We start from the raw sequence: 21315 nt of genomic DNA on the forward strand, positions 1-21315 counted from the left end.
TGTAACTCTGGTTTGCAGAGATGTAGGGACCCCATCTTTGGAATCCAAGTCTAACAATATGTCTTCTACCTGCATGAAACATTTCGTGAGATTCAGACTTTGCTAACGGCCATTGCTGCGATTTATGTACGTCACCATCACTACCATTGAAATAGCCCAAATAAACAGGTTTTTGTGACCCTAGGCTCTGACCTCTTTGGCCTAGGGGCCCGAAACTCACCAGTCATGTTCCCCCTAAGGGTCCCTACAATGCTAGAAAATTTGCCACTGCTGAGTAATTGCCCTTTGAAAAGATGTGAGATTTTGGAACTGTAAATAGGAGGCCCAATGAAAGCCTATGGGGGATTTTACCAAATTTGGAGCCCTGTAACTCTGGTTTGCAGAGATGTAGGGAACCCATCTTTGGAGCCCAAGTCTAACAATATGTCTTCTACCTGCATGAGACATTTCGTGAGATTCAGACGTTGCTAACGGCCATTGCTGCGATTTATGTACGTCAGACTCGCCACCATTGAAATTGCCCAAATAACCAGGTTTTGTGACCCTAGGCTATGACCTCTTCGGCCTAGGACTGCATTGAACGCGACCCACGCATTGTGCACATTCTGGACAACACCAATTACTGGGTTTATACCCTTCTGGATCCACGGTACAACACAATGTTCCAAAACTGCTTGAAGAAAGAGCAAGACAGGTCAAAATGGAAGAATACCAGCAGGCCCTTGTGGAGACTTTAGAGAGGAGATTGACATCCTCCCCCTCCTCTAGCCAGTTGTACGCCGACAGACTGACTTCCGCAAACCCAGGACGACCAGGAGGGCAGCAAACAACACAAGCCGCAGCTAGTGCCCAAAAGGGAATGGTATCGGCAGTGTCCTTGGAGTGGGAAAATTTTCTGACACCCATGCAGCAGCACACAGAACAGCAAGCGTGCAGATCCACCTCCAACACCGATCGCCTGGAGAAGATGGTCAAGGACTACATGTCAGATGGCGTAGCTGTGTTGAACAATCCATCTGCACCCTTCAACTATTGGGTATCGAAGCTAGACACCTGGCACAAACTGGCAATGTACGCAATAGAGGTGCTGGCTTGCCCGGCAGCCAGCGTTATGTCGGAACGCTGTTTCAGTGCTGCCGGAGGCATCGTCACAGATCGGCGGCGTATCCGCCTCTCCACAGAAAATGCAGACCATCTGACTCAAATTAAAATGAATCAATCCTGGATTGGAAACGACTACGCAACACTCCCGGTAGTGTTGGGCGAACAGTGTTCGCCACTGTTCGGGTTCTGCAGAACATCACCCTGTTCGGGTGATGTTCGAGTTCGGCCGAACACCTGACGGTGCTCGGCCAAACCGTTCGGCCATATGGCCGAACTAAGAGCGCATGGCCGAACGTTCCCCGAACGTTCGGCTAGCGCCGTGATTGGCCGAACGGGTCACGTGGTTCGGACCCGAACGCGCTCTGATTGGCCGAACGGTCACGTGGTTCGGGTAAATAAATACCCGAACCACGTCATATCTCCGCCATTTGTCTGTGGGTTTAGCTTTGGGTAGGCAGGCAGGGTAGTTCGCGCTCCAGCCACGCTAGCCAGGGTCCCCCCTGTCATTGTGTCACTGCTGGGAACAGTAGTACACCGCTTGCTCAGCCACACTATATAGCATTCTGTTTACTGCCACTCTGTGTACCTCGCTCAGCCACACTATATAGCATTCTGTTTACTGCCACTCTGTGTCTGCTGGGAATAGTAGTACACCGCTTGCTCAGCCACACTATATAGCATTCTGTTTACTGCCACTCTGTGTACCTCGCTCAGCCACACTATATAGCATTCTGTTTACTGCCACTCTGTGTCTGCTGGGAATAGTGGTACACCGCTCGCTCAGCCACACTATATAGCATTCTGTTCACTGTTCTGTGTCTGCTTGGAATAGTGGTACACCGCTCGCTCAGCCACACTATATAGCATTCTGTTTACTGTTCTGTGTCTGCTGGGAATAGTGGTACACCGCTCGCTCAGCCACACTATATAGCATTCTGTTTACTGTTCTGTGTCTGCTGGGAATAGTGGTACACCGCTCGCTCAGCCACACTATATAGCATTCTGTGCACTGTTCTGTGTCTGCTGGGAATAGTGGTACACCGCTCGCTCAGCCACACTATATAGCATTCTGTTCACTGTTCTGTGTCTGCTGGGAATAGTGGTACACCGCTCGCTCAGCCACACTATATAGCATTCTGTTTACTGTTCTGTGTCTGCTGGGAATAGTGGTACACCGCTCGCTCATCCACACTATATAGCATTCTGTTCACTGTTCTGTGTCTGCTGGGAATAGTGGTACACCGCCCGCTCAGCCACACTATATAGCATTCTGTTCACTGTTCTGTGTCTGCTGGGAATAGTGGTACACCGCTCGCTCAGCCACACTATATAGCATTCTGTTCACTGTTCTGTGTCTGCTGGGAACAGTAGTACACCGCTCGCTCAGCCAGAGTATATAGCATTGTGTTTACTGCCACTCTGTGTACACCGCTCAGCCAGACTATATACCATTGTTTACTGACACTCTGTGTACACCGCTCAGCCAGACTATATACCATTGTTTACTGACACTCTGTGTACACCGCTCAGCCAGACTATATACCATTGTTTACTGCCACTCTGATTCTGCTGGGAACAGTAGTACACCGCTCGCTCAGCCAGACTATATACCATTGTTTACTGACACTATATAGCAGACTATATAGCATTGTGTGTACACCGCTCAGCCAGACTATATACCATTGTTTACTGCCACTCTGATTCTGCTGGGAACAGTAGTACACCGCTCGCTCAGCCAGACTATATAGCATTGTGTTTACTGCCACTCTGTGTACACCGCTCAGCCAGACTATATACCATTGTTTACTGACACTCTGTGTACACCGCTCAGCCAGACTATATACCATTGTTTACTGAAACTCTGTGTACACCGCTCAGCCAGACTATATACCATTGTTTACTGCCACTCTGATTCTGCTGGGAACAGTAGTACACCGCTCGCTCAGCCAGACTATATACCATTGTTTACTGACACTATATAGCAGACTATATAGCATTGTGTGTACACCGCTCAGCCAGACTATATACCATTGTTTACTGACACTCTGTGTACACCGCTCAGCCAGACTATATACCATTGTTTACTGCCACTCTGATTCTGCTGGGAACAGTAGTACACCGCTCGCTCAGCCAGACTATATACCATTGTTTACTGACACTCTGTGTACACCGCTCAGCCAGACTATATACCATTGTTTACTGCCACTCTGATTCTGCTGGGAACAGTAGTACACCGCTCGCTCAGCCAGACTATATACCATTGTTTACTGACACTCTGTGTACACCGCTCAGCCAGACTATATACCATTGTTTACTGCCACTCTGATTCTGCTGGGAACAGTAGTACACCGCTCGCTCAGCCAGACTATATACCATTGTTTACTGACACTATATAGCAGACTATATAGCATTGTGTGTACACCGCTCAGCCAGACTATATACCATTGTTTACTGACACTCTGTGTACACCGCTCAGCCAGACTATATACCATTGTTTACTGCCACTCTGATTCTGCTGGGAACAGTAGTACACCGCTCGCTCAGCCAGACTATATACCATTGTTTACTGACACTCTGTGTACACCGCTCAGCCAGACTATATACCATTGTTTACTGCCACTCTGATTCTGCTGGGAACAGTAGTACACCGCTCGCTCAGCCAGACTATATACCATTGTTTACTGACACTCTGTGTACACCGCTCAGCCAGACTATATACCATTGTTTACTGCCACTCTGATTCTGCTGGGAACAGTAGTACACCGCTCGCTCAGCCAGACTATATAGCATTGTGTTTACTGCCACTCTGTGTACACCGCTCAGCCACACTATATAGCATTGCGTACTCTGCCAGTCAGTGTGTATATTGCTGGGATCAGTAATACTCCACTCACCGTCAACCACTATATGAGCTCAACATGAGTTCCCCAGAGACCTCCGCTGTGAGCAGCACTCCCAACAACAGCAACAGCCAACGCCCCACGCAAGCTATAACATCCACCCCAGCAGCCAGTGGTCAGCAGCAGCCCTCCCCGGAGGAGAACGTTGTGTCCATCAGTCCGTCGCCAGAGCGATTAATGAGGGCTGCCATTGAGGAGATGATGGGGCCTGATGTGGAGGAGGAGGTCTGGCTCAGGCCAGCATCCCAAGTTAATGTTGAGGACGATGAGGGGTCTGTGTCTGGGGATGTTGGGGTGGCAGAGGTGGTGGGTGGGTCAGACTCAGGAGAAGAGTTGTATGATGAGGATGATGATCGGGACCATCTGTATGTGCCTCAGAGTCCGACCCCGGAAAACATGTTGTATCGTGTGTTTAGGTACTAAAATCTGCGTTCCCTCCCAGTAGTGTTGGGCGAACAGTGTTTGCCACTGTTCGGGTTCTGCAGAACATCACCCTGTTCGGGGTGACTATATAGCAGACTATATAGCATTGTGTTTAATGCCACTCTGTGTACACGGCTCAGCCACACTATATAGCATTGTGTTTACTTCCACTCTGTGTCTGCTGGGAACAGTAGTACACCGCTCACCCGCCACTGTATAGCATTGTGCTCTGTGTCACTGCTGACAATAGTGGTACACCGCTCACCCACCACTGTATAGCATTTCTGTACTGCCACTGTACTGCTGCCAGTCAGCGTGTACTTTAAGGATAAGTGAAATGAGGAAGAAATCCGGTGAAAGAGGGAGGGGCAAGGGAAGAGGTGTTTCCCCTGACGGTTCACGTACAGGCCACAGGGGAGCACCCAAGAAAACCCACTCAATACTGCCCATGTTGTCCAGGACAACAACCCTCACAGATCCAAAAGAACAGGACCAGATAATTACTTGGATGACCTCTCAAGCGTCCAGCAGTGGGTTAAGCAGCACCAGCACATCACGCACGAGGTCCGAGTCCTCAGCCAGTTAAAGTCTGGGCTTTCTTTGAAGACTGCACTGAGGATGTTACCATGGCGATTTGCAAGGTGTGCAAGACCCGCCTGAGCAGGGGGAAAAGTATTAACAACCTCTCCACCACCAGCATGAGCCGCCACATTCTATCCAAACATCCCACTCTGTGGGCAAACGCGGCAGGACAGGGTACCACCAGCAACACTGCCTCCCTTGGGTTCACCAGACTCACCACCAGACCCGCCTCAGCAGCAGCAGTAGCCCAGCCATTGCGTGGTTCACAACATTCACAAACATCAGACGATGCTGACACTGTCACTTTCCGGACTAGTGCTCTTGAGGTCTCCCAGTGTTCATCAAACACAACAACCAACAGCCCTTCGGTGTGCAGCGCTACGGTTGAGTTGTCTGTCTCTGAGATGTTTGAGCACAAGAGGAAATTGCCAGCAAATGACCCCCGGGCCGTGGCAGTAACAGCCAGCCAGCATAGCCAAGCTTCTGGCCTGCGAAATGCTGCCATATCGAGTGGTGGAGACAAACAGCTTCAAGGGCATGATGTCAGTGGCCATCCCACGTTACGTTGTTCCCAGCCGCTACCACTTTGCGCGCTCTGCAGTGCCTGAGTTGCATGAGCACGTGGTCAGCTAAATAACCCGAAGCTTGAAGAATGCCGTTGCCTGCAAGGTTCACCTCACCACTGACACCTGGACGAGTGCGTTCGGCCAGGGTCGATACATCTCCCTTACCGCGCACTGGGTGAACCTTGTGGAGCCTGGCAGCGATTCCTCACCTGCTACGGCGCGGGTGTTGCCCACGCCGCAAACAGCTGGATAACAACAGCAGCACCTACCTCTCTGACTCCTTCTCCTCCAACGCATCTCAAAGCTGTACCTCATCCGGAAATGCTAACCCAGCACCAGCAGCAGTAGGATCGTGGAAGCAGTGCAGCACAGCTGTTGGCATGCGTCAGCAAGCGTTGCTGAAGCTGATCTGCCTTGGGGATAAGCAGCACACAGGGGAGGAAATTTGGAGGGGAATAAAGGAACAGACGGATTTGTGGCTGGCACCGCTGGACCTGAAACCAGGCATGAAGCTAGACACCTGGCACGAACTGGCAATGTACGCAATAGAGGTGCTGGCTTGCCCGGCAGCCAGCGTTATGTCGGAACGCTGTTTCAGTGCTGCCGGAGGCATCATCACAGATCGGCGTATCCGCCTCTCCACAGAAAATGCAGACCGTCTGACTCAAATTAAAATGAATCAATCCTGGATTGGAAACGACTACGCAACACTCCTGGACCCCAACCAAGTAACATGACCGATGAACATCTGGGATGGTTTAGCGTTTCCGGTCCCTGTTTATTGAACCTCTCATCTGTATTACATTTATGACTGCATGGCGGCAAAAAGCATTGCTGCTATATCCGCACGCTTTTTGTCCTCATGCAAGGCCTGGGTTGTTGTGTCTCACAAAGCGTGGCCTTCTCCTCCTGCGCCTCCTCCTGTTCCATCACGTGTGCTGCTGCTGCTGCTGCTGCTGCTGCTGCTGGGTTACCGTTGCCGCGTGGTCCCTGTTTATGGAACCTCTTATCTTTATTACATTTATGACTACATGGTGGTACAAAGCATGCTATCCGCACGCTTTTTGTCCTCATGCAAGGCCTGGGTTGTTGTGTCTCACAAAGCGTGGCCTTCTCCTCCTGCGCCTCCTCCTGTTCCATCACGTGTGCTGCTGCTGCTGCTGCTGCTGGGTTAGCGTTGCCGCGTGGTCCCTGTTTATTGAACCTCTTATCTTTATTACATTTATGACTACATGGCGGTACAAAGCATGCTCTCCGCACGCTTTTTGTCCTCATGCAAGGCCTGGGTTGTTGTGTCTCACAAAGCGTGGCCTTCTCCTCCTGCGCCTCCTCCTGTTCCATCACGTGTGCTGCTGCTGGGTTAGCGTTGCCGCGTGGTCCCTGTTTATTGAACCACTTATCTTTATTACATTTATGACTGCATGGTGGTACAAAGCATGCTATCCGCACGCTTCTTGTCCTCATGCAAGGCCTGGGTTGTTGTGTCTCAAAGCGTGGCCTTCTCCTCCTGCGCCACCCTCCTCCTGTTCCATCACGTGTGCTGCTGCTGGGTTAGCATTACCGGTCCCTTTTCCTGGAACCTCTTATATGTATTACATTTATGACTGCATGCCGACAAAAAGCATGTTACCTGTGCAAAGAAAACAGACATTTCCCGCATTTAAAAGACAGTTTTCCCTTTGAAACTTTAAAATCGATTTTCTCAAAAACTATAAGCTCTTTTTGCTAAAAAAATTTTTCCTCTTGTACCCACTCCCAAGGTGCACATACCCTGTAAATTTGGGGTATGTAGCATGTAAGGAGGCTTTACAAAGCACAAAAGTTCGGGTCCCCATTGACTTCCATTATGTTCGGAGTTCGGGTCGAACACCCGAACATCGCGGACATGTTCGGCCTGTTCGGCCCGAACCCGAACATCTAGATGTTCGCCCAACACTAACTCCCGGACCCCAACCAAGTAACATGAACAATGAACATCTGTGATGGGTTAGCGTTTCCGGTCCCTGTTTATTGAACCTCTCATCTGTATTACATTTATGACTGCATGGCGACAAAATGCAAATTGCTATCCGCACGCTTCTTGTCCTCATGCAAGGCCTGGGTTGTTGTGTCTCAAAGCGTGGCCTTCTCCTCCTGCGCCACCCTCCTCCTGTTCCATCACGTGTGCTGCTGCTGGGTTAGCGTTACCGGTCCCTTTTCCTGGAACCTCTTATATGTATTACATTTATGACTGCATGCCGACAAAAAGCATGTTACCTGTGCAAAGAAAACAGACATTTCCCGCATTTAAAAGATAGTTTTACCTTTGAAACTTTAAAATCGATTTTCTCAAAAACTATAAGCTATTTTTGCTAAAAAAAAATTCCCTCTTGTACCCACTCCCAAGGTGCACATACCCTGTAAATTTGGGGTATGTAGCATATAAGGAGGCTTTACAAAGCACGAAAGTTCGGGTCCCCATTGACTTCCATTATGTTCGGAGTTCGGCCATGTTCGGCCCGAACCCGAACATCTAGATGTTCGCCCAACACTACACGTGACCCGTTCGGCCAATCACAGCGCTAGCCGAACGTTCGGGTAACGTTCGGCCATGCGCTCTTAGTTCGGCCATATGGCCGAACAGTTTGGCCGAACACCATCAGGTGTTCGGCCGAACCCGAACATCACCCGAACAGGGTGATGTTCTGCAGAACCCGAACAGTGGCGAACACTGTTCGCCCAACACTACTTGGGGTGTCTTCTTTCTAAAATGGGGTCATTTGTGGGGTTCCTATACTGCCCTGGCATTTTAGGGGCCCTAAACCATGAGGAGTAGTCTTGAAACCAAATGTCACAAAATGACCTGTGAAATCCTAAAGGTACTCATTGGACTTTGGGCCTCTTAGCGCACTTAGGGTGCAAAAAAGTGCCACACATGTGGTACCGCCGTACTCAGGAGAAGTAGTATAATGTGTTTTGGGGTGTATTTTTACACATACCCATGCTGGGTGGGAGAAATATCTCTGTAAATGACAATTGTTTGATTTTTTTTACACACAATTGTCCATTTACAGAGATATTTCTCCCACCCAGCATGGGTATGTGTAAAAATACACCCCAAAACACAATATACTACTTCTTCTGAGTACGGCGATACCACATGTGTGACACTTTTTTGCAACCTAGGTGCGCTAAGGGGCCTAACGTCCTATTCACAGGTCATTTTGAGGCATTTGGATTCTAGACTACTGCTCACGGTTTAGGGCCCCTAAAATGCCAGGGCAGTATAGGAACCCCACAAGTGACCCCATTTTAGAAAGAAGACACCCCAAGGTATTCTGTTAGGAGTATGGTGAGTTCATAGAAGATTTTTTTTTTGTCACAAGTTAGCGGAAAATGACACTTTGTGAAAAAAACAATAAAAATCCAATTTCCGCTAACTTTTGACAAAAAATAAAATCCTCTATGAACTCATCATACACCTAACAGAATACCTTGGGGTGTCTTCTTTCTAAAATGGGGTCACTTGTGGGGTTCCTATACTGCCCTGGCATTTTAGGGGCCCTAAACCGTGAGGAGTAGTCGTGAACCCAAATGTCTCAAAATGACCTGTGAAATCCTAAAGGTACTCATTGGACTTTGGGCCCCTTAGCACAGTTAGGCTGCAAAAAAGTGTCACACATGTGGTATCGCCGTACTCAGAAGAAGTAGTATAATGTGTTTTGTGGTGTATTTTTACATATAACCATGCTGGGTGGGAGAAATATCTCTGTAAATGACACATTTTTTATTTTTTTTACACACAATTGTCCATTTACAGAGAGATTTCTCCAACCCAGCATGGGTATGTGTAAAAATACACCACAAAACACATTATACTACTTCTCCTGAGTATGGCGATACCACATGTGTGACACTTTTTTGCAGCCTAGGTGCGCTAAGGTGCCCAACGTCCTATTCACAGGTCATTTTGAGGCATTTGTTTTCTAGACTACTCCTCACGGTTTAGGGCCCCTAAAATTCCAGGGCAGTATAGGAACCCCACAAGTGACCCCATTTTAGAAAGAAGACACCCCAAGGTATTCCGTTAGGGGTATGGTGAGTTCATAGAAGATTTTATTTGTTGTCACAAGTTAGTGAAAAATGACACTTTGTGAAAAAAACAATAAAAATCCAATTTCCGCTAACTTTTGACAAAAAATAAAATCCTCTATGAACTCATCATACACCTAACAGAATACCTTGGGGTGTCTTCTTTCTAAAATGGGGTCACTTGTGGGGTTCCTATACTGCCCTGGCATTTTACGGGCCCAAAACTGTGAGTAGTCTGGAAACCAAATTTCTCAAAATGACTGATCAGGGGTATAAGCATCTGCAAATTTTGATGACAGGTGGTCTATGAGGGGGCAAACTTTGTGGAACCGGTCATAAGCAGGGTGGCCTCTTAGATGACAGGATGTTTTGGGCCTGATCTGATGGATAGGAGTGCTAGGGGGGTGACAGGAGGTGATTGATGGGTGTCTCAGGGGGCGGTTAGAGGGGAAAATAGATGCAATCAATGCACTGGGGAGGTGATCGGAAGGGGGTCTGAGGGGGATCTGAGGGTTTGGCCGAGTGATCAGGAGCCCACACGGGGCAAATTAGGGCCTGATCTGATGGGTAGGTGTGCTAGGGGGTGACAGGAGGTGATTGATGGGTGTCTCAAGGTGTGATTAGAGGGGGGAAATAGATGCAAGCAATGAACTAGCGAGGTGATCAGGGCTGGGGTCTGAGGACGTTCTGAGGTGTGGGCGGGTGATTGGGTGCCCGCAAGGGGCAGATTAGGGTCTAATCTGATGGGTAACCGTGACAGGTGGTGATAGGGGGTGATTGATGGGTAATTAGTGGGTGTTTAGAGGAGAGAAGAGATGTAAACACTGCACTTGGGAGGTGATCTGATGTCGGATCTGCGGGCGATCTATTGGTGTGGGTGGGTGATCAGATTGCCCGCAAGGGGCAAGTTAGGGGCTGATTGATGGGTGGCAGTGACGGGGTGATTGATGGGTGGCAGTGACAGGGGGTGATTGATAGGTGATTGACAGGTGATCAGTGGGTTATTACAGGGAATAACAGATGTAAATATTGCACTGGCGAATTGATAAGGGGGGGTCTGAGGGCAATCTGAGTGTGTGGGCGGGTGATTGGGTGCCCGCAAGGGGCAGATTAGGGTCTAATCTGATGGGTAACAGTGACAGGTGGTGATAGGGGGTGATTGATGGGTAATTAGTGGGTGTTTAGAGGAGAGAAGAGATGTAAACACTGCACTTGGGAGGTCATCTGATGTCGGATCTGCGGGCGATCTATTGGTGTGGGTGGGTGATAAGATTGCCCGCAAGGGGCAGGTTAGGGGCTGATTGATGGGTGGCAGTGACAGGGGGTGATTGATGGGTGGCAGTGACAGGGGGTAATTGATAGGTGATTGACAGGTGATCAGTGGGTTATTACAGGGAATAACAGATGTAAATATTGCACTGGCGAATTGATAAGGGGGGGTCTGAGGGCAATCTGAGCGTGTGGGCGGGTGATTGGGTGCCCGCAAGGGGCAGATTAGGGTCTAATCTGATGGGTAACAGTGACAGGTGGTGATAGGGGGTGATTGATGGGTGATTGATGGGTAATTAGTGGGTGTTTAGAGGAGAGAAGAGATGTAAACACTGCACTTGGGAGGTGATCTGATGTCGGATCTGCGGGCGATCTATTGGTGTGGGTGGGTGATCAGATTGCCCGCAAGGGGCAGGTTAGGGGCTGATTGATGGGTAGCAGTGACAGGGGGTGATTGACGGGTGATTGACGGGTGATTGACAGGTGATTGACAGGTGATCAGGGGGGATAGATGCATACAGTACACGGGGGGGGTGTCTGGGGGGGGGGTCTGGGGAGAATCTGAGGGGTGGGGGGTGATCAGGAGGGGGCAGTGGGCAGGGGGGGGATAAAAAAAAAATAGCGTTGACAGATAGTGACAGGGAGTGATTGATGGGTGATTAGGGGGGTGACTGGGTGCAAACAGTGGTCTGGGGGGTGGGCAGGGGGGGGTCTGAGGGGTGCTGTGGGCGATCAGGGGGCAGGGGGGGGAAATCAGTGTGCTTGGGTGCAGACTAGGGTGGCTGCAGCCTGCCCTGGTGGTCCCTCGGCAGCCAGTATAATAGGCTTTGTATACATTACAACCTATTATACATATGTGCAGCGGCGATCCGGGTGCTAGTAACCCGCCGGCGCTTCCGAACGGCCGGCGGGTTACTACGAGCGGTGGGCGGAGCCAGTCCCCGGCGGCTGATCGCGTCACGAATGACGCGATCGCCGCATAGCCACTCCCGCAGCCGCCCCCGCCGATGGGCGTATTGCGGTCGTTTGGGCCCAGTCTTTGCCGCCGCCCATCGGCTGGGGGCGGTCGGCAAGTGGTTAAGCTGTCAATTTTGGAAACTTTTAGATGGACGCAAATTGAAATGGAAAGATCATTTTAAATATCATTAAATGAGAAAAGCACAGCTTTAAAAAAAAATCCCCATCTAATGCCACTTCACAGAGATCTCCAGCTTGCATTATCTATGTCTACAGCTTACCATGCTAGAGGATCCCAGAGGCTTTACACTGATCTCCTGGAAGGAGCCCTCAGCCAGCCTGTCGCGGGGCTCTTCGGTCAGGTACACCACACTGATGGCACAGGCAGCCTCATTTCTGGAGAGGAAACCGTAGATTTCCCTCAGCACAGAGGGAGGCAGGGCATCCACCACCAGGTACACAGCCTGGCACACTGCATCCTCCAAGGCTGCAGCCAGGGCATCAGTAGGGCTTCTTCCTGAGCCACAGGGAAGTCCCTGGATCCATGAGACAGCTTGTGCCGCAGTCTCCGGCCTCCATGTCACCACATGGTCACACCACCTGCTAATCTAGGAGATACAAATGAAGGAAAACATAAAGTAGAAGTTTGTGAGCCACAGAGTATACTGTATGTTTAATAGAAAACCCTGAAGATAAGATAATAGTGCATCAAATTACTAAATATGAACTCCTGTGTAGAATGTAAACAAAGCGATGACCACTGAAGCCTGGTGTTCTTCCATGGTTCCAGATATAAACAATACTGATGTCACCACCTGCCTACCCAGAGAAGCTAGGAGGTACGTGATCAAAAAGAAACATGTGACAGCCAGCACTACGATGCTATTATTGCAGATAACCAGTTGCGGTATGTGATTAGGGTTGAGTGGTGAATCGTGGTAGCACTACGTCTCACCTTGGCCAGATTTTCCAGCCAGAAGAGATGTGATTAATATTACTGCACACAAGCAAAACAGTCATATGCCTGGTAGATCCTATTTTGATTGGCCAATGACTGGCCAATTTTACCACCTCTGTGTAGTCTGAAGTGGCGCATGCACCTGGCTGCATCACTTTGTCTCCAGTTAGGCCTACGCTTCTCACTGGAATCACTGAAAACCAGGGTGATGTATTGATATGGGCCATGCTGCGTCATCCTGGCTTTCAGTGAGTCAGGCAAGGTGTGCGAGAGTATCTCTGTTCTAGCAGCGAGGAGCAAGTCATGCTGCGACTGGTAAGTATAGTTCCTTTTGCAGGAGCCATTGAATAGCAATGATTGGGGGTAGAGATGGGCCGAACGGTTCGCCGGCGAACGGTTCCAGGCGAACTTCAGGTGCTTCGCCTTCGCAGAGAACCGGGAACCTTTTTTCCAAAAAGTTCGGTTCACCCATAGACTTTAATGGTGCCGACTTTAGCGGTTAATAGCAAAGCCCCCTTACATAGTAAAAATACCAAAATTGTTGGGAATGTTAAGTGGAATAGTGGGAACAAGAGAATTTTTTTTTTTTCAAAAAAACCTTATACTTTTTGAGAAAATCAATTTTAAAGTTTCAAAGTAAAATGAGTCGATTCATAAAAAAGAACCGATTCATTAAAAAGAACCGGATGATTCATGAACCGTTAGTATAGCAGAGAATGCATCCTGAGCAGGATGTGAAGCTGCCGGCTCCGCTGCTGTCTCTCCCCACCTGCCTGCACCTGTCACCCTCACCTAGCCTGGCACCCCGTGCACCCATGGGTGCCAGGCTAGGTGAGGGTGACAGGTGAGGAGGTGGGGAGAGACAGCAGGAGCCGGCAGCTATGCGTCCGAAAGGACGCATTCTCTACTATGTGGGAGGTGTCAGAGATCTTCAATCAACTTAATTGAAGATCGCAACATAAGAGGATACAATTCGTTGGATCGTTTACCGTGGATATTGGCGTGGGAAAACTTTTTTAAAGGTACAGGTAAGTATTTATGGTTAATTTAGAATAATAAAATACCGTATTTTTCGGAATATAAGACGCACTTTTTCTTCCCCAAATTTTGGGGAGAAATGTGGGTGCGTCTTATATTCTAAAGATACAAAAAAAATCAATGCAGAGTGCGCAGTGAAGCTGAAATGCCGCTATACATTACCTGATCTTGCAGCCGCGATCCTCCCCCCGGCTGTCGGCGATCCTCTTCAGCATCCCCCTTTCACCCTGGGTCCCGCAGTGCGATCCTCTTCAGTGGCAGCGGTAGGCAGGGGCACTGGCCGCCTACCGCTGTGCAGAGCCGCCGGGGTCCGCTGGGCCATCTCCATAAACACTTCCGGGGTCCGCTGGGCCATCTGAAAAATCGCCGCTGGAGTCCGCTGGGCCCTCTGAATAATAGCCGCTGGAGTCCGCTGGGTCCTCTGAATAATAGCCGCTGGAGTTCGCTGGGTCGCCGCCTCCATACACGCAGTCATCTGCACTAGCCGCGCACGTGCGCCAGGGGTCATGCATGACGTCATGCATGACCCCTGGCGCACATGCGCGGCTAGTGCAGATGACTGCGTGTATGGAGGCGGCGACCCAGCGAACTCCAGCGGCTATTATTTAGAGCAGTGTTTCTCAACATTTTATAAGTGTGTACCCCTTTTAAAACCCTGTACTCATCGAGTACCCCCTAGCATAGTAAACATGATCACAAGTACCCCTTGACAAATATATATTTAATCGTAGTACATGATAATTGGTTCTAAACAATGTGCAAGCATTTATTATTGCTTTTAATTAGCTAAAATACTATTTTGATGTTGTTTAAATAAGAGTTATAATTTTCTAAATCTCTAAATTTGTTATTCTTGGTCAAGTATATCAAGCCCGAGTACCCCCTGGACCCATCAGAAGTACCCCCTGGGGTACGCGTACCGCATGTTGAGAACCTAGGATTTAGAGGACCCAGCGGACTCCAGCGGCTATTATTCAGAGGGCCCAGCGGACTCCAGCGGCGATTATTCAGATGGCCCAGCGGACCCCGGAAGTGTTTATGGAGATGGCCCAGCGGACCTCGGCGGCTCTGCACAGCGGTAGGCGGTCAGTGCCCCTGCCTACCGCTGCCACTGAAGAGGATCGCACTGCGGGACCCAGGGTGAAAGGAGGATGCTGAAGAGGATCGCCGACAGCCGGGGGGAGGATCGCGGCTGCAAGATCAGGTAATGTATGAAAGTGTATTGTAGTGTATTGTAGTGTAGTGTAGTGTAGTTAATTGGAGTTTAGTGCAGTGTAGTGCAGTGTAGTTTAGTGCAGTGTAGTGCAGTGTAGTTTAGTGCAGTGTAGTTTAGTGCAGTGTAGTTTAGTTTAAGTGTAGTGTATTGCTGTATAGTGTATTGTAGTGTAACTGATGGGGAAATAGGGCATAGTGTAGTGTAACTGGGCAGTGTAGTGTAGATAGAGTAGCTTAGAAAATGTTTTTGGGGGATAAATGTCCATAAGACGCCCCTGCAGTATAGACGCACATAGGTTTAGTTTTTTCTTTTTTCCCCTGATTTTTGCCCTCTAAACCTAGGTGCGTCTTATATGCCGGAGCGTCTTATATTCCGAAAAATACGGTACTTTTCTCATGGTTGTGTTTTTATTTCATTTAACCCTTTGTGGGTTCCTGGTAGGAGGGTGGGCATCTGGGGTCCCCTTCTTAAAGGGGACTCCCAGATGCCACCATGAACCCCCCCCCCCCCCAAGGAGTCGTCGCCCCCACCTCCTCCTAGGGGAACCGGAGGTGGGGAAGAGCCCCTTGTCCATGGATTGGACAAGGGCTCCGGGGGGAGGAGGGGAAGGCTTGGCCGCCCCTCCCCCCCGGAATCCCCCTATACCATGGACCATGCGGGCTGGTATAGCTCAGGGTGCGAAGCCCCAGCCAGCCGGGGCTCCGCATTCTGGCTATCCCAGCCTGCATGGGGGACAAGGGGTTACAATCTGTGCACCCCTGTAACTCTGGTTTGCAGAGATGTAGGAAACCCATCTTTGGATTCCAAGTATAACAATATGCCTTCTACCTGCATGAGACATGTCGTGAGATTCAGACGTTGCTAACGGCCATGGCTGCGATTTATGTTCGTCAGAATTTCCACCATTGACATTGCCCAAATAAACAGGTTTTTGTGACCCTGGGCTATGACCTCTTTGGCCTAGGAGCCTGAAACTCACCAGTTATGATCCCCCTAAGAGTCCCTACAATGCTAGAAAATTTGGTACTGCTGAGCCATTGCCCTTTGAAATGGTGTGAGATTTTGGAACGGTAAATAGGAGGCCCAATGAAAGCCTATGGGGGATTGTACCACTTTTGCACCCCTGTAACTCTGGTTTGCAGAGATGTAGGAAACCCATCTTTGGATTCCAAGTAAAACAATATGCCTTCTACCTGCATGAGACATGTCGTGAGGTTCAGACGTTGCTAACGGCCGTGACTGCGATTTATGTTCGTCAGAATTTCCATCATTGATATTGCCCAAATAAACAGGTTTTTGTGACCCTAGGTCGATGACCTCTTTGGCCTAGGGCCCCGAAACTCACCAGTTATGATCCTCCTAAGAGTTCCTGCAATGCTAGAAAGTTTGCCACTGCTGAGCCATCGCCCTTTGAAAAGATTTGAGATTTTTGAAAGTGAAATAGGGAGCCTAATGAAAGCCTATGGCAGAATTGAACACTTTTGCACCCCTATAATTCTGGTTATCATCACCCGCCGACTTTAGCAGTTAATAGCAAATGCCCCTTACATCCTAGCAACACCAAATTTGCAGGATATGTTAAAAAGATACAGCTATATAGAGAAAAAGGGCAAACAAGTAGTCCCTAAATACTTGTCCATCTTACCCACATAAAGGATAGTGGGTGGGGCCAACCCCAACAATAATTACTCCCAAAATATATCTATACACATATGGGTTACCAGCCGTCTTAATGTGACAAGTATCAAAATGTATTATTCAATTGAGGACATACAAAATCTCTGATAATACACATATGAAAAGAGCAACCATGATTCAAAAATTTAAAATTGCGAATGCAAAGGCTATTGTAGCTGTAGCTGTAGCCATCAAAGCAGCACGTAATGATTGGTGTTCCGGTACAAAAGTGCACATAAACGATCCCATACATGCACTCCTCAAGCATCCCGCGCTTACATACTGGTGCCATGCGAATCCTAAGCAGTTTTGGTGGGGGCCCCCCTTAATATTTCCACAATCCGGCATGCTCCAGGCAACAACCACTAATGGTGGAGGTCAATTGTCCCCTTACTCAGTATCCATAAGGTTAAGGCTGACATGATAAATACCCCCGGAGTGATTTTAGTTCATGCTTCCATATAGGGAAAGAAAGGGTGGATCTCACCGCAGATAGATGCTGGCGTCCCTCTAGCTTCTCTGCTGCATGTGACGCTGTTTCTTTTACTGCTTGTGGGGCGGCCTAAATTGATACAAGGCCGTTCCGTTCGCCTGCTCCTCTCGTTAGTTTGGTCACCTCACCTGGATACAGTCCGGTTAGCTGTTCACTCCGGAGAGGCCATCAGCGGGAAGGCAGGACGCCAGACACTCCTCAGCGCGGAAGCGTAGCTGGGAACTCAAGCTGCGTGGCTCCGCCCACCGACGTTTCGCGTCATGTGTAACGCTTCATCATGAAGCGTCTGGGGGGGGGGGGGTTTCATGGTGGCATCTGGGAGTCCCCTTTAAGATGGGCACCCCAGATGCCCACCCCCCTCCCAGGAGAAATAAGTATAGGGGTACAAAGCACCCCTTACCCATTTCCACAAAGGGTTAAATTAAATAAAAACACAACCACGAGAAAAGTATTTTATTATTCTAAATTAACCATAAATACTTACCTATACCTTTAAAAAAGTTTTCACACGCCAATATCCACGGTAAATGTTCCCACGCCAGTATCCTCTTATGTTGCGATCTTCTGTTAAGTTGACTGAAGATCTCCGAAGCCCCCCACCCACATAGCAGAGAATGCGTCCTTTCGGACGCATAGCTGCTAGCTCTCGCTGTCTCTCCCCACCTGCCTGCCTGCACCTGTCAACCCCCACCTAGACTGGCACCCAGTGCACCCGTGGGTGCACTGGGTGCCAGCCTAGGTGGGGGTTGACAGGTGCAGGCAGGTGGGGAGAGACAGTGGCGAGAGCCAGCAGCTTCACGTCCTGCCGAGGACGCATTCTCTGCTATACTAACGGCTCATGAATGAGCCGGATCTTTTTAATGAATCAGTTCTTTTTATGAATCGACTCTTTTATTTAACTTTAAAATCGATTTTCTCAAAAACTATAAGGTCTTTTTGAAAAAAAAAAATTCCTCATGTTCCCACTGTTCTTCTTAAAGAGAACCCGAGGTGTGTTTAAAGAATGTTATCTGCATACAGAGGCTGGATCTGCCTATACAGCACAGCCTCTGTTGCTATCCCAAACCCCACTAAGGTCCCCCTGCACTCTGCAATCCCTCATAAATCACAGCCGTGCTGTGAGGCTGTGTTTACATCTGTAGTGTCAGTCTCAGCTGCTCCCCCGCCTCCTGCATAGCTCCGGTCCCTGCCCCCGTCCCTTCCCTCCAATCAGCAGGGAGGGAAGGGAGGCAGGCGGAGACAGGAGTTCTGCAGGAGGCGGGGAGAGCAGCAGACTTATACTATAGAGATAAACACAGCCAGCTCTGACAAGCTGTTTGTCAGCAGCGTGGCTGTGATTTATGAGGGATTGCACAGTGCAGGGGGACCTTAGTGGGGTTTGGGATAGCAACAGAGGCTGGGCTGTATAGGCAGATCCAGCCTCTGTATGCAGATAATATTCTTCAAACCCACCTCGGGTTCTCTTTAACATTCCCAGTAATTTTGGTGTTGCTAGCTTTTAAAGGGGCTTTGCTATTAACTGTTAAAGTTGGCGGAGGTATATTTTCCCACGGTCAGAAGGAGAATTTGCATTGAAACTTTAAAATTGATTTTCTCAAAAACTATAAGGTCTTTTTGAAAAAAAAAAATTTCCTCTTGTTCCCACTGTTCTTCTTAACATTCCCAGTAATTTTGGTGTTTCTAGCTTTTAAAGGGGCTTTGCTATTAACTGCTAAAGTCGGCGGGCGTTTATCTTTCGCACGGTTAGAAGGAGTTACTTTAAAATGATTTTCTCAAAAAATATAAGGTATTTTTGTAAAAATGTTTTCCCCTCTTGTAGTCACTGAAAGATCTTAGGTGTTAGACACCTTGAAACATCTTTTCCATCACTTTTCTGGCCAGCAGAAATGTTTCTAGTTTTCAAAGTTAGCCTCCCCATTGAAGTCTATTGCGGTTCGCGGAAGTTCCTGCGAACCAAACCTTCCGCGGCAGTTCGCGAACAGGGTTCACGAACCTAAAATCGTAGGTTTGGCCCATCTCTAAGGGAGGTAATGCTACCTAATTGGTTAGAACTCTGCCAATTACTTGTAGGGGGCACCAGTGGCGTAGCTATGGAGCTCGGGGCCCCGGTGCGAGTTTTACATTGGGCCCCCCCCCCCCCCCCCAAGCACTCTATACGTAACACTTGATACATTGCAAAAATACCTGCCAAGGTCATCTACAGTATTAGAGGTGCAAGAAGGGGATGGGGAACAGTGTGTTAATGATTACTACCATTCAAAGCATCTATAGAAGTGATTATTACTACCATAGGACCAATAAACAGCTTATACTTTGGTTTAGAAAGGGCCCAATGGGGCCCCTCTGGCCCAAGGGCCCCGATGCGGTCGCTACCCCTGCAACCCCTATTGCTACGCCCCTGGGGGGCACTCTGTCCGAAAAAGGGACAGTTGGGACCTGTAAAAATAACTCCCACTAGTATTAGGCAGACAGTCCCTCTTTGGGAACCGAATCCCTTTGTTCTCTTTCAGGACTGATGTACACAGTGCCGTTACAACGTTCCCCAGCACCAGAGGCAATTGTGCCAGCCCCAGTATAGTTAACAGATATCTCGACATTATTAGCTAATCCCTCAACACCTAGTATAGGTAGACAGATGTGCCCCCGGTATTAGGTGGGTTACCCTTCCCCTAGTATAGGTAGCCAGATGTGCCCTGAATATTTATAGCTTGTGTAACCAGGGGCAGGGCCGGATTTACCATAAGGCACTGTAGGCACATGCCTATAGGCACCTGATGATGGAAAGGCAGTTCACTCCTCTCCCCAAGCGCCTTCCTCCTTCCTTACTCATAGTGGAATGCCAAGAGCTGCGTGAGTAAACTCTCATTTACACTAAAGAGATCTGAATTCAGTTGGGGGCAGCTCTAGCTACTTAATACTGAGGGTACCTCTGGCTACCTAATACTAAGGGGCACCTGTAGCTACCTATGACAGGCAAGGGAACTAAGGGAGAAGTAACAGCTGGGACAGCCAGCACACTTGTGGTGCGGTTTGGTGGGGGTTTGTAGGTTCATGGCAGGGGCAAATCCAGGATTTCCAAGGGGGGGGGTCCTGAAAGTGGCGTGTGGGCGTGGCCAAAACATGGTGTGGGTGGAGCCAAATACTAGCAGTTTGTAGGCTAAATTGCACTCCCCCCAGTATAGATTAGATAGGTATATGCCCCAGTATAGATTAGATAGGTATATGTCCCCCAGTATAGCTTAGATAGGTATATGCCCCAGTATAGATTAGATAGGTATGTGTCCCCCAGTATAGCTTAGATAGGTATGTGTCCCCCAGTATAGCTTAGATAGGTATATGTCCCCCAGTATAGCTTTGATAGGAATATGACCCCAGTATAGCTTAGATAGGAATATGGCCCCAGTATAGGTTATAATACAATACAATACAATAACATTTCTATAGCGCTTTTCTCCCATAGGACTCAAAGCGCTTAGGCTCTCTCAGATTCAGTAATTAGTAATTACTGAATTAGGTTAGATAGGTATATGCCCTCAGTATAGGTTAGATAGGAATATGCCCCCAGTATAGGTTAGATAGGTATATGCCCCAGTATAGATTAGATAGGTATATGTCCCCAGTATAGGTTAGATAGGAATATGGCCCCAGTATAGCTTAGATAGGAATATGGCCCCAGTATAGGTTAGATAGGTATATGCCCTCAGTATAGGTTAGATAGGTATATGTCCCCAGTATATGTAGCCAGGGGGTATATGCCCCCAGTATATGTAGCCAGGGGGGGCAGTATATGTAGCCAGGGGGATATGTGCCCAGACTGTATATGTAGCCAGCAGGGGGATATGTCCCAGTATATGTAGCCAGAATGGCTGGCTTCCAAACATTCCACCCGGCGGGCTGCTGCACTTGCCTGAGGGGACTGAGACCGCACGCTCGCATCACTACTCCAAACGAGCTTCACTGTTCTCCAGGCAGCCTCTCCACGGTCTGGACTTGAAGTGTCCAATCATGGCCAGGGGAGGAGCGCGGGCCGGCCGCTGCATGGCGTGGTGACGTCACGTCAT

The 21315-nt window shown here is 48.9% G+C and overlaps 1 protein-coding gene across 2 annotated transcripts in view; it reads right to left on the minus strand.

Annotated features, from left to right (window-relative positions):
- The window catches only part of LOC137561663 (uncharacterized), a 72211-nt gene that overhangs the window by 46678 nt on the left and 4218 nt on the right, over window positions 1-21315 (minus strand). For both annotated transcript variants that reach the window (XM_068272984.1, XM_068272983.1), the window contains exon 3: window positions 12154-12480. In XM_068272984.1, coding sequence (XP_068129085.1) covers window positions 12154-12480 — 327 coding nt within the window. The remainder of the gene's footprint in view (window positions 1-12153; window positions 12481-21315) is intronic.

This window comes from Hyperolius riggenbachi, chromosome 3 (genome assembly GCF_040937935.1).
Source record: "Hyperolius riggenbachi isolate aHypRig1 chromosome 3, aHypRig1.pri, whole genome shotgun sequence".
Lineage (NCBI taxonomy): Eukaryota > Metazoa > Chordata > Amphibia > Anura > Hyperoliidae > Hyperolius > Hyperolius riggenbachi.